Here is a 17,192-nt window from a genome sequence, read left to right on the forward strand (position 1 = left end):
GAGTTATTACAACATAAAGTGACAGTGGTCAGAATTGTAAAATTTGGACTGGTCATTAATGTCTAAATTGGCTCTAAAATGTCTAAAAATGTACCAATGCCTCCATTCACTTAAGACTTTTGTATAAACGTATACAATGAAGACAACATACATACTAAGAATATAAGTCATTTAATACTGTTAATTTTACAGCACAAAAAAATAAAACTCAAAAGCTATGATTTCTTCCCCCTTCAAAAACAAAAATCAAGTTAAAAAGCGTACACCTACAATAAGGTGAATTCTATGTAACCCATCGAAGCACGGGAACCTTTCGGGGCCGCCCCTCTAACCATTTACAGAGAACACATCACGAAGGAAGAAAACCTGCTGCTCATGAACTTGTTGACGTCAATGGCTTGGAAAAAACAGTTAAAAATGTTAATTACATTGAAACTGAAAACTTAACATCCCTCCTGTAAAAGGTAAATACAATATAAAATTACAATTTACAAGCAAAACAAATGGCACAGACATAGTTTAACCTCCCTTTACAAAAATAAAATGAGACATTGCCCTCCGTGAGCAAATTGTCCCAAGTGACAGATTCCCTTTCGACATTTGTTGGATTCGTAAACAACCAGAAAATGTAAAAAAAAAAATCAAATGCAGAGCATGGCCGATGTGGCGACTCGCTGACTTGTAGCTGCTGGAAATGTTCTAGACCCAACACAAACCAGAATAAAGCAGCAAGAAGAGCCAATGCTCCCATCACAACCTGATCTGGGTCACAAGGGCCGACTACTTCTTGTGATCCTGAACAGGCGATGCTCTCGGTTTCTTAGTCCTCCAAACGGAGGAAAACCAACTCTTGCTGCCGGAGAGGCCTGGAAATTAGATTTAAGACCCCTAAGTATGGAGCCAAGGCAATTATCCTCCCTTGCATAGTCTTTCTGCAGCGTTCCAGGAAGAGTGGGCAAAACAAGATTCGGACAAACGTAAGGAGTTGGCTCATTGTGTGAGAATCCGTTTCCTCCTTTTGTGCTATACCGCTGCAGCAGAGCACTAGTGCCCTCCTGCATAAAAAGGCCAACAAAGGAGTTAAAAATAAATGGATCTGGGATATCCAGCCGATCGGAACACATGCAGAAACTATTAAATAGAGGATTCTTAGGCAATAAAGGACATTCGACAATGGAGGAGAGGTTAGGCCATTATCATCCTGATGATGGAAACCAAAAAGTCCAGAAAAATCACATTCACTAAAAGGAGATTCCCTAAGATCTACCCGCTAAACACCTCACAGTACAAACTGATAATGGCACCAAGAAGTTTAGAGAAGAATCACGCTGCAACAGAGCGCAATAGAAAAGTGGAATCCCAATCATCGCTGGCGGCGCAGGCAGGTGGCAGCTTTCTAGTGCAGCGACAGGACTCTGCGTTTGAAAGGGGAAGTAGTCATCTTGAATTCCTGCACAGAACGACAATTGCCATGGTTTGCGGTATAAATAAAGGCCTCAGGTTAACTATCACACACTTACACCTCCCCACAAGCAACAGGGACTGTAGAGATCACAACAGATCGGGCAGATAATCTCTTATCAAAAATTACTGAAGCAGGTCATTTCTAGAAATCACTATTTTGTAGCAATGTGTGAGTCAATAAAACATGAATTAGTTAGGCATGACTTAAAATAGTTCAAGAGGAAAAAAAAACCCCAACCCTAAGGTTCGGAATGCCGCCACGTATTGTTCTCCGCGGTAACGGGATTAGCGGCTGGCAGCAAGGCATGTCTATGTAAGCTTGTTCAGACCCTTGGACACGTGGGTAAGCAGCAGCTCTGCATCATGGACAAACACAGCTATGTTACATGCGTCAGTAGGTGAACTCGCGGCGCGTTATTTTCAGAAGTGTCAAATAACCAGGCAGCTGAACGCTCGAGTTGAATAGGCCAGAGAAGCTTCAAAGGACCTGGAAGGAGGAAAAATGAACAAAACAAGCCGCGAGGAGACTGGGACCAGTCACTCGTTATCATCCGGATTCTGAGGGTCAATTATTTTCACATGTGTGAAGGGAAAAAGCCCTTTTCGGCCATTCACTTCTCCTTCCCATTGGCCGTTAATATTCATCCGGGTCACTTTCACTAGGTCTCCCACCTAAGAGGGGGGAAAAAAAAAAAAAAAAAATTGTCAGCAGAAGATATGTAAATTACGTGCAGTGAAATTAGGACTATAATTCTAGAAATAGAATAGATGAAAGATCAGTCATAACTGGATTACTGTCCCATCTGACTAAACATCCCTCCTGAGTACCACTGCAGTGTCTCAGTAGCAGGGGGCCCACTGATCTGGTTACCAGGAGACCCCTATAATCTAGACAAATGTACTATGCAAAGTTAACAGGGATACGTTAAACTGACTGACTGGTAAAGCTCCCAATCTCCCCCCATGCACAGGGACCTTCGGTTCTGCAGCGTTTGTTGGTTTTCAATGGGAAGAGGGGAATAAGCTGCTGTCAGACATCTATAGTGGAAGCTCATCCCCAGGGGGGAACGAAAGGGTATAACGTTTCAATTTTGCCTCATTTTCGTCTGTCTGAACCTGGAGGTCCTCCTCACAAACATCACATAGTTGGCCAAAGAGTCAGGCTGACGACGGTAGTCTCATGTGTATGACGGATCCAAGCTAGTCATACACATTTGATTGTTGCCGGCCGAACATTACTTTGCCAAAAGCCCTGACCCTTCCATATATATGCACAATCGGCCGTGCACGTGTGCCGAGTAGATGGAGATGTGTCAGGCAGCGAATTACTCCCATGCATGTGAGTACAGCGGTCAGTGTAGAGAACTACTGTCAGCCAAAAGCTGTGTGTTTGGCCTGTTAAAATCCTTAAAAACACAACAAATTAGTTTGGGGGATAAAACAATGGTGCCCTATTAGGATAGGTCAGTATTATCAGATTGGTGTGGGTCTGACTAAAGGTACTGTCACACTTAGTGATGCACCAGCGATCCCGACCAGCGATATGACGCGGTCAGGATCGCTGGTGCATCACTAAGTGGTCGCTAGTGAGCTGCCACAGGCAGATCTCACCAGCGACATAGCAGGGGTCGGGGGGGGGGAATCGCTACTTACCTGTCAGACGAGGCGATCCTGACGTCCTCCCGCCCGCGTCCACGCGTCTCTCGTCTCCACAGCAGGAAGCTGACGGTGAGAAACTGTCCAGGACGTTCTCACGCGATCAGCAGCGGGGGAGTGGTCGGAGGCAAGTATCAGACACAGCGATATTGCTTAGTGTGACAGGCCCTTAACCCCACAGATCAGCTGTAATCTGCTTTGTCGGTGGCCAAATCTATGGAGTTGCGCAATTCTGGCTCCATATATTGTAGGTGGACGCTCCCAGGTACGTCACCTTGTCCTATACAAGTGTATGGAAGACAAGGTACAGTACTGGGGATCGGCCACTACACAGCAAATGGAGCAATGTTTACACTGGTGTGCTAATCCCTTTAAATGTCAACCACACTCACTGACCATCTACTGTGTATGGGAGTCTCATGTAATCTGCTGCAGTTGTCTTTGGTACGCCAAAGTATTTGGCTCTAATTCAAAGATCTATCCACATCCCCCCCCCCCCCCCAAAGAGATCTAGCCACATGCCCCCCAAAACAATTACAGCATCTTACAGTTCCAGCACAGAGGATGCGATTTCTAGAAATCTCATGACCCACAGTGATTAATTTTTCACTCGGCGTAAATTGACCTGCGTAATGGGTTTCAATTCCATAACATGTCAAATTCTCTTCCAGGTGCGCAAAGTTTTACGTTCAGATCTCCCCCACAAATATGCAATAAATACGAAAAAAAAAACAATGCATATGCAAAAACACACTAAATGCATGCAATATACATGACTATCAAAGTTGTGTCAAAGCCAAATACCAAGAAGTATCAAAAACACAGCAGCTTTACTAAAACATGACACTCCAATTCCCAAAATAAAAAACAAAAAAAAAAAAAACATTTTTACAGCACCAACAAAATTAATGAGATTTCTGAACAACAATACTTTTTAATAATGACAGAAGAAATTATGGCACTCACCAAGCTACATAAAACACTATACTTCCAAAATAAATACAGTGCACATCACGGGAGAGACAGAGCGTAGGACCAGGTAACAGCAGCTTCGCGTGGACTCTGGTCAGATGAAGCGTGAGTGCGAAGCGGCTGTGGCCACGAGATGCGTTTTTTTGTGCAGAAAAAACGCTGCAAAAACTCAACGTATGAACATACCCTCCAACACAAGGACAACAAGATAAGATTTACTGTGACGAGATTTCTACAGAACCAGGTTAGGCTTCATCAGCATTATACTGTAACCTTTTACAAACTATAGAAACTGTTCACAACTCCCGACCGTGTGCGGACATGGTGCACCAACCTTTGGCCCCATCCTTAGCGGAGTACGTTCTTACAACCTGTGATGACACGTAGCCATTAGGCTTCCATCATACTGAAATATGCTAATTACTTTCTGAGAATCATTTCTTCCAGTACGTCTATGCAGTGATTTTAGGCCAAGATCACGCGTCGTGGATTTGTGGTGCAGATACCACATCACAAAAGTGCAGCAATAGCAGTACAATATAAAGTTGTGGGGCAAAAGACAAAGACATACTGCTAGGGAATTTAGACTGTGAGCCCCATCGGGGACAGTGATGATAATATGTGCAAACTGTAAAGCGCTGCGGAATATGTTAGCGCTATATAAAAATAAAGATTATTATTATTATTAAAAACACTTTGCACAAAACAAAGGCGTCCTTGGGGAAATGCGACAACAAGCCCGGACTCACTTCTCTTCTTTACTAGAAATCCTGGTTGTTAGGAGACAGGTTTACACCACACCCGTCAGAAGCCAGCAGGTAGCTTGCTGTGATCGGCCGCCCAATGGTTATTACTGGAATCCGTGCCTTCAGGGAGGGAAAAGTGACTCAGAAAAATCCACAGAAGCCTCCCTGTCCGACCTGAGCGTGCACATTACTCGCGAGTCAGAGGCGCTCTTCTGCCATGTGTCACTTCCTCCTCTTACTATATATTACCAATAGAGCCAGCGCTTTCTGCCCACTGACTCACCCAAACTGGTCTGTCTGATAACCCCAGGCTCCGATCCTCTGACGGAGAACAATCATCACTGGGTGGAGAAGCCGGCAGAACAGAAATACTACATTTCCCTTTCACTGATGTTCCCACTACTCACACGTGTCAAACCGAACATGGAAATTTATATGTACATATTTTTATTTTTTTTTTACTAAATGCCATTATATGGAATAGCACAGCCCTCTGCAATCCTCCATGCAATGAAAAAAGGCAAAAAAGTCCAACCTATAAGGATGGACTCAAGGGATAAATGGGGGGAGGTGAGGAGGTCTATAGTTAAATTCAACAGTAACAAAAATGCAGTGTGAGGATTTCAGACATGGCTAGGCTTACATGTGACATGCATTTATGGACGTTATTACACCTACATGGCCAAATACAAAAAGCTGACTGACATGGTTGTGTCCTACTCTGCAAGTTTGGGAGATCACATAATACAACATCCAACAGATATTACCCCCACACCACTAAAAAGAAGCTGTCTAATGTTTACAACTATTAGCATTAGAAGAAGCTGAGACTATGGAGCGCTAAGATGCTCATTGGGAGTTCACTTAAAACAACCGACCTACTTGTTAACCTTCCAAAGTGCTTCATTCTTCCCAGCCGGCAACCTAATTAGAATAGGCCTCCTGGGAGACCTGCGTGATTATGGTACTAATTGGCACACTTGATATAATAAGATGGCACAGACCTAATTATAAGGGAGTGTTAGAAATCTTTATGCAGCCACACAACCTTAAACCTACAAGTGTTAGACCGATCAAAATGCCAGGACTGAGCCCGGGTCTCCCGATCTCACCTCATAGGAATATAATATAGCATAATAATGAAATCTTTTGGTTTAGACAGCTGAATTTCATGGTCTCAGTAAGGACTGACAGATTGACTAGTCGCAGGTCTCGTGACCCAAACGTACAGCCTCACAGGCATATATATTGCTCTTTTGGTTTAGACAGCTGCATTTCATGGTCTCAGTAAGGACTGACACAGACTAGTCTCCGGTCTCCTAACATGAACTTACAGCCTCACAGGTATGTATGAGGCTGTGCTGGTTCAGACGGCTGTATCTCACAGTCCATGATATTGGGACGGACTGCAGATCGCATGATATGAACACACAGCATCATAGGAATTTATGAGGCTGTCAGCTTAGGACAGGTGACCTATGGTCACTACAGGTATTGGGGTCAATATATGGACCGTGAAATACAGGTGCCTAAACAAGGCTTTAAAAGGGACTGTCCGTACAGAATGACGGGTCAAACTAAGCCCTGCTGCTGTGTGCGTAACAGTGGGGCCAATCCTTAATATACACCTTCCCACCTATCGGTTTTCCCTATATCTCCACCTCCTTTCTTTGATTGACAGCTCAGGCTTCAAAGAACCAGAGAATGGAGGCGATAGATGGAAACCAAGCAGGTGTGATGGTGTATATAAATGTTTGTCCCCACTGTGAAGCATACAGCGCCTGCTATTGGGGTGAACAGTTATGATATGCTGACAGAGGCCCTTTAAAGACACAAACACTCAAGGGTTTTATGTGCCAGCCAGTGGCTTTGCTACTTTTGATGATGGAGAACATCAATAGTCAGAAATAATGAGAAATCAGATGTGCAGCCAGGCTTCTATTCCCAGCTGCCATCAGCCACCTTTCAGCTACGAAACTCCCATATAATGAACACTTATGGCACATCCTGTACACACAACATCTATGATATGAATGTCCACAGATAAATCATCCGTTCAGATTTAGGCCACAGTCACACGTTCAGTATTTTACAACCGTATTTGTAAGAAAAACCAGGAGAGGAACAATCAGATAGAAAGTATAATAGAAACACGACACCACTTCTGGATTTATCACCCACTCCTGGTTTTGGCTTCCAAATACTGATGTAAAATACTGACCAAATACTGAACGTGGCCTTAATTACAAATATGGAAATTAAATTACACACATGTAAAGGTTGGTCAATATCCAAAGTCTGTCAAATATAAGTTACCTAAACTTACACCTCTTCTCATGGGCTCGGGGTAACAGTAACAGGCAGTGATCAGGAACAAGTGTGTGGCACAGGATAGGGGCGGATTTAATTTATCTGGCTTGTTTTCATTGCATTAAACCATTCCACAACTGCTGCTCTTTACCAAAGACATAATGAACTGAGAATCAATAAGTCATTAACTTTTGCAATGAAAAAAAAAAAAAAGCCAGTGACCGCTCTGGAAAAAAACAACCTCTCAGGTACAATATACAGGACTCACCTCTAACGCAAGGGCTGTCTTATCATAAGCGCAAGGAACTCGCTTCTGAATGGCTTTAGCATAGACAGGTCCATTCTGCGTGGATGGTAATGGGGTGATGACAGCGCCTGGAGGGGTAGAAGAGGCAGGCAGAGGGCTGGGAGTCTGAGGCTGTGCATAGGCATGTGCTGGCTCAGGGATGCCATAGCTATTTGAATTCCTGTTGCCCATCATTCCTTGAAGAAACACACGAGGCAGCTTCTCCACATAGGGCACTGGGATCATCCCAACACGACCGTCCTTGTTTCGGGCACTCCACCATTGTTCCTCAGGCTTTTCTACAATTATTAACATTTCACCTTTTTTAAAAGGAAGGTCCTCAGCATCATTCCCAGGGAAGTCATAAAGAGTCCGCACACACTCCAAATTCTCCTCCGTTGCATGTACACCGGGGGCAGGGCCAGTCCCCACCGGTGGGCTTGGATATCTGTTAAAAACAGAAATGAAATGTTAACTCGAAGCGGATGACCCAAGACCGCGCCAAGCCTACCTGGGCAGAGTCCGTCACATTCCCGGCAGACTAACTCAAGACTCGTTTCCTGTGTCCTTACTATAAGGGGGATGATGGATCAGAGACTCGCGTGTCAGGCAAAACAAGGCTCAGATAACAAGGACTCGAAATCCGAGTAATCACATTCTGGAAACGGGTTTAGCAAATAAATACAATAATAAGAGGCATCTAATTCAATTATCAGATTAGGAGAAGCTAAAGGCATCAGCCTCGGATTACGCCAGCTGCTCGCTCGGGTCCATGTGCGGCTACACGCTCCCGATACCTTGACAACGTGCCCAGCTGCCAAGAGTGATGCAATGCAGTGGTCCCAGGGAGCAAAGTGCACCGCAGTCCGGAGGGCTGTCGGAAAAACGGACAACAATGCGAAGGCCGCTGTTCGAGCACATCCAGTATGCCAGACACTATTGATTGGTTTAATGTAAGCGCCGGCTCCCAGCAGCAGGAACGGCTCAGCAGATTAGCACCAGGGATGTGAAACCAGCAATCTCCGCATCAGCAACTTGTATTGTGTCAATGAACTAAGTAGGGAGTAATGATGCCGGCAGCAAAGAGTGGAAACACAGATATCTGGGAATGCCCAAGAATGGCAGCCAGCACTGCCAAGTGTAAACCTGCTGCTGCCTGTGTACACAGCAGAGCAACAATTTACATAGTTACACAGTAACAACTTATACAATTTACCCCAGAGACTACAGCGGAGGCCCGCAGCAAGGGACAACTCCAACTCCCAATATGCTCCGCCGAAGATACAGGACAGCAGTAAGGGGTCAGTAATGGGAGAGCATTCAGATATCCGGACAGCAATGCGCGGACTGCCAAACCGAGCGCGACAGGGTCAGAGAGATGAGGCTGTCACACCGGGGTCAGTCCGTGCATTGCTGTCCGATCTCAGGGTTGTGCGGACGTCTGAATGCGCCATCGTAGACTTAAAAAGGGGGCCACATCCAATCACAGGCCTGGGGCTACATGGCGATGTCAGAGGCGCAAGAGAGGGATCTCAATGTTACAATGACTGTCCATGGAGCAGAATCCGGAGCCGGCTGTGCCACTACAGTCCTGAATCAGCCATAACGCAAGAAATATGAGACTTTCTGCTGTAGCCTATAGGTACCGGCCTGTCTCCTCTCCAGGGTAGACCCCACTGCCAATGCTGGAGACAGGGCGTCCAGGAGCAGTCGTGCCCCATGACAGTCAGGAAAAAGCCACAAAGCTTAGATGGTATTCTCACACGCGGACGTTATCCCCTACCCATGGCATAGCAGATATCTTCCCAATCACTGGGGGTCCAACTAAGTCCAAGAACCTGACCAATCATGTGCACTGCCCCATTTATCGCTACGGGGCCTGAAGGACGGCAGACAGCGTCCTCTGGTCCCATTATAGGCGAATAGAGCCGACGTGCGAATGATCGACCACCCAGGTCTGGAGATTGGTGGGGGCACCAGTGGTGGGCACTTACCCCTATGCCAGGGCAGTGCCGATCACTCACCTGGGGGCCGGCTCGATCAGGGTGGTGGTGTCCAGGTAGTGGATCTTGTAGAAGTCCAGCAGGGCCGGTAAGTTGTCGAACTCCTGGTCCCCGATCTTGAAGCGCCGTCCGGGCAGAGAGTTGATGATGTAGTGCGACACCCGCGAGTTCTCGGAGACGGACAGCACGTGATCCCCGGGGCAGGTGGACGAGTCCCGGACCAGGAACACCCCGTGTCGCTGTCCCTGCAGCCGCGTCTGAGCCTCCTGTCGCGACACCGGCCCGAAGTACCAGCTCGAACGATCCGACGAGTCAAAGCGAGCGGACGACATGATGAGCGCAGTCGCCTGGGACAATTGGAGCTAACGGTTGTGAGAGGAGAGAGGGCTGAGGCGGCTACTGACAGGCGGCTCCCTCGGCTGCTCTGGGTTTCATGGCCACGGCGGAAGCTGCAGGTCCTGTCAGGCCCGCGGGGTCTGGAGATCACCCGCCTCGGGTCCCCTCCCTGCTCTGCTCTACGAGACTACTGGGGAGACAGTAAAGATGGCGGAGGGACTGCAGGCTTTCACATACAGCCAAGCGGAAACGCGTCATCGCCGAGCGGCAGCCAATCAGGAGCCAGGCGCTTTCCCACCATTGGACGCTGCTGCTGTCACTAGACTGGGGCAGACGTGAGCGCGCGTATTCATATGGTCGTCCTACCAGCTACCTGCCCGGGCAGCCAATTACACGCCGCTAGGCTTCGACGTCAGCGAACGTTAAATGTTCTACCTTCCTATTGGTTGCCGTGCCCTGCAGGGCGGTCTCAGCTAGTGACGTCAGTGTCACCAATAGATTACATCAGTCTTTAAATTTAGTGTGTGTGTGAATGGGACAATTGCAGGAAGCGTTCGGTGTGCGGCCGGGGATGCTAGCGCTGAGGACGTGGAGGTGACACCGGGGCCATGTGTAGGATCAGCCATGATTGATTCGAGGAGTCACAAACTTCTCCCTAAAATCTATGACCAAGCGACCCCATAAAACTGGACTGTACCCTTGTAACTCTGCTGTTCAGTCAGTGCTAGCCTTTTATACTGATCGCCTGCCATGTTTTCGGTAAAATAAAGTTCTGATTTCTTGGGACTATTTATTGCGTCTACTATGGTTTACCGAGTGATTCAGTTGTTGGGGCGTGCAGATTTCCGCACGCTTTCAGTAAAGCCGTACACATTGGCTTTCGGTACAGTTCTGTGCGTTTTTTTTCCGCTGTATCTTACCCTGCTGTTCCTCTACACATAAATCCATTCCGTTTCCAAGATTGCATACTGTAAGGCTATGTGCCCACGTAGCGTTTTAAAACGCTTACTAAAAACCCGACTCCTTCCCAGAAATCGCGCGTTTTTTTCCGCGCGATTTCACCGCGATTATGATCGCGATTTTGCCGCGATTTTCGCGTGCGATATTCAAGCACTTTCCAAGCGATTTGAAGCATCGCTTGGAAAGTGATTGACAGGTTGGTCACACTCGTCAAACATAGTGTTTGACATGTGTGACCAGGTTTTTACTATTGAGGCCGCCTATGCGGCTTCAATAGTAAAAGATAGAATGTTAAAATGCTAAAAAAAATAAAAAAATCGGGGTATATTTACCTTCCGGCGTCCCGCGCTGCATTCCCGGGCCACAGCGTTCCCAGTAATGCCTTGCGAGACCTGTGATGACGTAGTCTCGCGTTGCTATAGCGATCTCGCAAGACCGCTAGAGTCACGCGAGACTACGTCATCACTGGACGGTGCCGCAAGGCATTACTTGGAACGCTTAGGCCAGGAATGCAGCGCGGGACGCCGGAAGGTAAATATACCCCGATTTTTTATTTTTTATTCTTTTTTTTACAGGGGTATGGTACCCAGGGCCTGGAGGACAGTCTCCTCTCCTCCACACCGTGGGTACCAACCGCACATGAGACGCTTAACTTCCCGCATGGTGGGCATAGCCAGATGCGGGAAGTAAGCGATTCTCATGCATTCCTATGGGTGCGGAATCGCGGCAATTCTTTGCGATTCCGCACAAAGAATGAGCATGCTGCGATTTTTTCCGCGATGCGATTCCGCCGCGGAAAAAAGCGCAGCATTAGCACAGCATGTGCGGAATGCCATAGGAATGCATGGGGTGCGTTCTGTACACGATTTTTAAGCGTTTTCGCGCCGAAAATCGCGGCAAAAACGCTTAAAAATCGCTACGTGTGCACACAGCCTTAAAGAAACAAGATCTTTTTTTTTTTAAATTTCTTTGTGTTACTTGGTTCTAGTACTGGGAAAAGCTGACGTGAAAAGAGTTCTATTTTTACTTTAAAGGAGATACAACCGTGGTTTCTTACATTCCAAAAAAAAAATAAAAATTAAACCAGTCATTCTGATGAGCACGATGCACCAGGACAAAGCAATCAGCAATCGTGAAGACAAAGCCAGATATGATATTACAATGCCACAAGACGGACCGCTGGTACACCAGATCAACTGATAATTACTTGTACAGGCAAATGCAAAACCAATCGGTGGCCAATGATTGTTTTTTATAATATTCTTGATGTGTCCGCATACAATGCATTTGTCTTATGGTGTGAAATAGAGCCCGATTGGAACAGAAATAAGCTACGTAAAAGAAGACTGTTTCTGGAAGAATTAGGAATATCCCTTATTAGGCCATATATAGAAAGGAGAAAATTGAACCCCAGAAGTGAAGGAGCAGCAGCCATTGCTCAAAGTATCCTGCAGCATGCTGAAGCAAGCGAAACCACAGCCTCCAGCAGCACTGCTACTGAACCAACGTCCTCCGCCAGCACCGCTACCGAACCACCGTCCTCCGCCAGCACCGCTACCGAACCAACATCCTCCGCCATCACCGCTACCGAACCACCAAACCAGCATCCTCCACCAGCACAGCTACCGAACAAATGTCCTCCACCAGCACCACTACCGAACCAGCGTCCTCCACCAGCACCGCTACCGAACCAACATCCTCCGCCAGCACCGGTACCGAACCAACGTCCTCCGCCAGCACCGCTGCCGAACCACCGTCCTCCGCCAGCACCGCTACCGAACCAACATCCTCCGCCATCACCGCTACCGAACCACCAAACCAGCATCCTCCACCAGCACAGCTACCGAACAAATGTCCTCCACCAGCACCACTACCGAACCAGCGTCCTCCACCAGCACCGCTACCGAACCAACATCCTCCGCCAGCACCGGTACCGAACCAGCGTCCTCCGCCAGCACCGGTACCGAACCAGCGTCCTCCGCCAGCACCGCTACCGAACCAGCGTCCTCCGCCAGCACCGCTACCGAACCAGCGTCCTCCGCCAGCACCGCTACCGAACCAACATCCTCCACCAGCACAGCTACTGAACCAACGCCCTCCGCCAGCACCGCTACCGAACCAACATCCTCCACCAGCACTGGTACCGAACCAACGTCCTCCGCCAGCACCGCTACCGAACCACCAAACCAGCGTCCTCCACCAGCACAGCTACCGAACAAATGTCCTCCACCAGCACCGCTACCGAACCAGCGTCCTCCACCAGCACCGCTACCGAACCAACGTCCTTCGTCAGCACCGGTACCGAACCAGCGTCCTCCGCCAGCACCGCTACCGAACCAGCGTCCTCCGCCAGCACCGCTACCGAACCAACATCTTCCCCCAGCACCACTACCGAACCAGCGTCCTCCACCAGCACTGCTGCCAGCCTAAAAGGAAAAGATGCTGCTTTCGTCCTCCATAAAGTGACCATAAATCAAATATGACTTGTTTTAGTTGTGCGTAATATGTATGTAAAAGACGTGCATTATTGTTGTGCTGAATGCATAAATAAAATAGTGTGAACCTTTTCAGGAAAAAAACTGTTTTTTATTGTTTTTCTTTTTTTTTTCAAAATGTTTACATACAGCTGAATGTCATGTTATATTTGTTATAGTAGTTGTAGTTATCCAGTGGGGAAAAAAAGTATTTAGTCAGCCACCAATTGTTCAAATTCTTCCACTTAAAAAGATGAGCGAGGCCTGTAATTGACATCATAGGTAGACCACAACTATGAGAGTCAAAATGAGAAAACAAATCCAGAAAATCACCTTGTCTGATTTGGCAAGATTTATTTTGCAAATTATGGTGGAAAATAAGTATTTGTTCATTAACAAAGTTCATCTCAATATTTTGTTATATATTCTTTGTTGGCAATGTAGAGGTCAAACGTTTTCTGTAAGTCTTCAGAAGGTTGGCACACACTGTTGGTGGTACAGTTAGGTTCATATGTATTTGGACAGAGACAACATTTTTCTAATTTTGGTTCTAGACATTACCACAATGAATTTTAAACAAAACAATTCAGATGCAGTTGAAGTTCAGACTTTCAGCTTTCATTTGGGGGTATCCACATTAAAATTGGATGAAGGGTTTAGGAGTTTCAGCTCCTTAACATGTGCCACCCTGTTTTTAAAGGGCCCAAAAGTAATTGGACAGATTAAATAATTGTAAATAAAATGTTCATTTCTAGTACTTGGTTGAAAACCCTTTGTTGGCAATGACTGCCTGAAGTCTTGAACTCATGGACATCACCAGACGCTGTGTTTCCTCCTTTTTGATGCTCTGCCAGGCCTTCACTGCGGTGGTTTTCAGTTGCTGGTTGTGGGCCTTTCTGTCTGAAGTTTAGTCTTTAACAAGTGAAATGCATGCTCAATTGGCTTGAGATCAGGTGACTGACTTGGCCATTCAAGAATATTCCTCTTCTTTGCTTTAATAAACTCCTGGGTTTCTTTGGCTGGCTTTATGTTTTGGGTCATTGTCCATCTGTAGTATGAAACGACGACCAATCACCTTGGCTGCATTTGGCTGGATCTGAGCACACAGTATGGCTCTGAATACCTCAGAATTCTGTAGGCTGCTTCTGTCCTGTGTCACATCATCAATAAACACTAGTCACCCTGTGCCACTGGCAGCCATGCATGCCCAAGCCATCACACTGCCTCCACCGTGTTTTACAGATGATGTGGTATACTTTGGATCATGAGCTGTACCACACCTTTGCCATACTTTTCTCTTTCCATCATTCTGGTAGAGGTTGATCTTGGTTTCATCTGTCAAAAGAATGTTCTTCCAGAACTGTGATGGCTTTTTTAGATTTTTTTTAGAAAAGTCCAGTCTAGCGTTTTTATTCTTGATGCTTATGAGTGGCTTGCATCGTGCAGTGAACCCTCTGTATTTACTTTCATGCAGTCTTCTCTTTATGGTAGATTTGGATATTGATACGCCTACCTCCTGGAGAGTGTTGTTCACTTGGTTGGCTGTTGTGAAGGGGTTTCTCTTCATCATGGAGATTATTCTGCGATCATCCACCACTGTTGTCTTCCGTGGGCATCCAGGTCTTTTTGCATTGATGAGTTCACCAGTGCTTTCTTTCTTTCTTTCTTTCTTTCTCAGGATGTACCAAACTGTAGATTTTGCCACTCGTAATGTTGTAGCAATTTCTCGGATGGGTTTTTTCTGTTTTTGCAGCTTAAGGATGGCTTGTTTCACTTGGATGGAGCGCTCCTTTGACCGAATGTTTCCTTCACAGCAAAACCTTCCAAATGCAAGCATCACACCTCAAATCAACTCCAGGCCTTTTATCTGCTTAATTGAGAATGCAATAACGAAGGGATTGCCCACACCTGTCCATGAAATAGCCTTGGAGTCAATTGTCCAATTACTTTTGGTCCCTTTAAAAACAGGGTGGCACATGTTAAGGAGCTAAAACTCCTAAACCCTTCATTCAATTTTAATGTGGATACCCTCAAATGAAAGCTGAAAGTCTGAACTTCAACTGCATCTGAATTGTTTTGTTTAAAATTCATTGTGGTAATGTCTAAAACCAAAATTAGAAAAATGTTGTCTCTGTCCAAATATAACTGTATGTTGGCCCATTCCTCCATGCAGATCTCGTCTAGAGCAGTGATAGCTGCATTCAGCTATTTTCGGTAGCCCCCTATAGAATGAATGGAGTGTGCATTTACTGTATTGCTTATGTCTAGTGTACTAATGTAATATATGTTATGCATTCCTATGCTGTGTTTGCAATGTGTGAACCCAAAATGTACCACCATATGTTGTACCTGTTTACTATGTACTGTATTGTGTGGAGTTACCCTTTAATTACTACTGTTAAGCTAGGGACAGTTAGGGGTTAAGTCGGGGGCTGGGCCAGCAGCATGAAGGCGTGAGGAAGCTGCTGCTCCTGGTCAGAAGGCTTGTTAGCCCTAAGCAGATGTGTAGTAGCAGCCGAGGCATTACCAGACTCACAGTTGGGAAAAGATCTGCTGCATCGGACTCAAGAGGACTTAAAAGGACTTAAGGACCGCAACACGGGCCCAAGGATCTCAGAAGAGAAGGGCCCCAGCTGAAGGGACAATAAGCGTCCAGATCCCAGCAAGTGGACTACCTGCGTAACTTCGGCTACTATGGCTGTTGTGGGTATGGCCGTGGATAGTGACAGGGAGAGAGCAGGAAGCCACTGTTGTATTCTTTTCTTTCTCATCAACGTTTATTCCATGGCGCATTACATGCGAAAAAGGGGCATACAAAGACAAGCACAATAAACATGAGCAATACAAGGCACACACAAGTACAAAAGGAAAGAGGACCCTGCCTGCGAGGGCTCACAGTCTACAGGTATTATTAAAAGTTATTCCCTGTTGGACCACAGCCATGTTCTTGGACTTCACTTGCCTGGAGTGCAGTGGCCGGAGGGAGAAAAGGTAGCCCGTGGGAAGAAGGTGTGTCAGTCCTATTTATGTACAAGGGGCCGACGGTGCTCACTGACCATTTGCTCAGTGGACTCTGACTGTGGATTGTGCCTTTAAGTAACTTGGCTATAACTAGCCCCCGTGCCACCTTGTTACATGTGTAATACTTGCAGCACGTGTGGCAATCATGTGCCGCCTGTGTGCCGCATCAGTACCACACGGCCGACAGGGAAGAAGCGCTACAGTAAGTGCGGGTGTGGTACAGGACGACAGACAAGTATGGTTTATTGTTGTTTTTTTTATTTTAGTTTTATTACAGGAGAATGAGGGCTTTGGTGGAATTAGGTGTTAGGTGAGTATAACTGCGTTTGTTATTTTTAAATAAAGAAGGAAAACTGTGTTTTGTTTTATTTCTAATAAATTACTTTATTCTGGCTATGTTTTTATTTACCATATAACTATGGGATTAGTAATGGATATGTGTCTTATAGACGCTTCTCATTACTAAGCCATGGGCTTGATGTCACTTGACAATACAAAGGTGACATCAACCCCACAAATATGAAGCCCACTTGAGACTGCTACAGGCCAAGTGGAAAGAGCCGGGCAAAGCGCCAGAATTGTCGCATCTAATAGATGCGCCTTTTCTGGGCAGCTGCAGGCTGCTATTTTTAGGCCGGCGGGGGCCTGAGAATGCCAGACCCCAGCTGTCAACTTTAGCAAGGCTGGTTGTCAAAATGGGGGGACCCCACACCATTTTTTTATTTCTTTAAATAATTAAAACAGAGTGGGGACCCCTCTATTCTTGATAACCAACCTTGCTGACAGCTGAGCGTTGCTGCCCCCAGCTGTCAGTCTTACCTGTCTGGTTAAACAAAAAATGGGGGAACCCACGTCCGGTTTTTCATTCATTTATTTAGTTATAGCACAGGCAGCGGGTGAGGAATACCCCCATCCTCTGCTTCTGCTGTCACTGTTATTAGCGGCAGCAGGGGGAGGTTGATGG

General features: G+C 46.4%; 1 protein-coding gene across 1 annotated transcript; it reads right to left on the reverse strand.

Moving 5' to 3' along the window:
- Nucleotides 1–856: 856 nt before the first annotated feature.
- On the reverse strand, nucleotides 857–10,081 carry CRKL (CRK like proto-oncogene, adaptor protein). Its single transcript, XM_073559189.1, has 3 exons — nucleotides 9,459–10,081; nucleotides 7,417–7,882; nucleotides 857–2,136 (listed from the first exon to the last, which is right to left on the reverse strand). The coding sequence occupies exons 1-3, from the start codon at nucleotides 9,767–9,769 to the stop codon at nucleotides 2,002–2,004; spliced, it is 912 nt and encodes a 303-aa protein (XP_073415290.1). The 5' UTR covers nucleotides 9,770–10,081; the 3' UTR covers nucleotides 857–2,001.
- Between the last annotated feature and the right edge of the window lie 7,111 nt (nucleotides 10,082–17,192).

Source organism: Dendrobates tinctorius, unplaced genomic scaffold, assembly GCF_039654945.1.
Source record: "Dendrobates tinctorius isolate UK_male_01 unplaced genomic scaffold, ASM3965494v1 ptg000265l, whole genome shotgun sequence".
Classification (NCBI taxonomy): domain Eukaryota; kingdom Metazoa; phylum Chordata; class Amphibia; order Anura; family Dendrobatidae; genus Dendrobates; species Dendrobates tinctorius.

What these genes read in the sequence shown, in the direction of transcription:
- CRKL (XM_073559189.1), bottom strand. Translation starts at nt 9,769, where the DNA reads ATGTCGTCCGCTCGCTTTGACTCGTCGGATCGTTCGAGCTGGTACTTC. An exon ending in CTGATCGAGCCGGCCCCCAG is followed by an intron (nt 7,883 to 9,458) that starts GTGAGTGATCGG and finishes TGTTTTTAACAG; the next exon opens with ATATCCAAGCCCACCGGTGG. An exon ending in AGACAGCCCTTGCGTTAGAG is followed by an intron (nt 2,137 to 7,416) that starts GTGAGTCCTGTA and finishes CCCCCCTCTTAG; the next exon opens with GTGGGAGACCTAGTGAAAGT.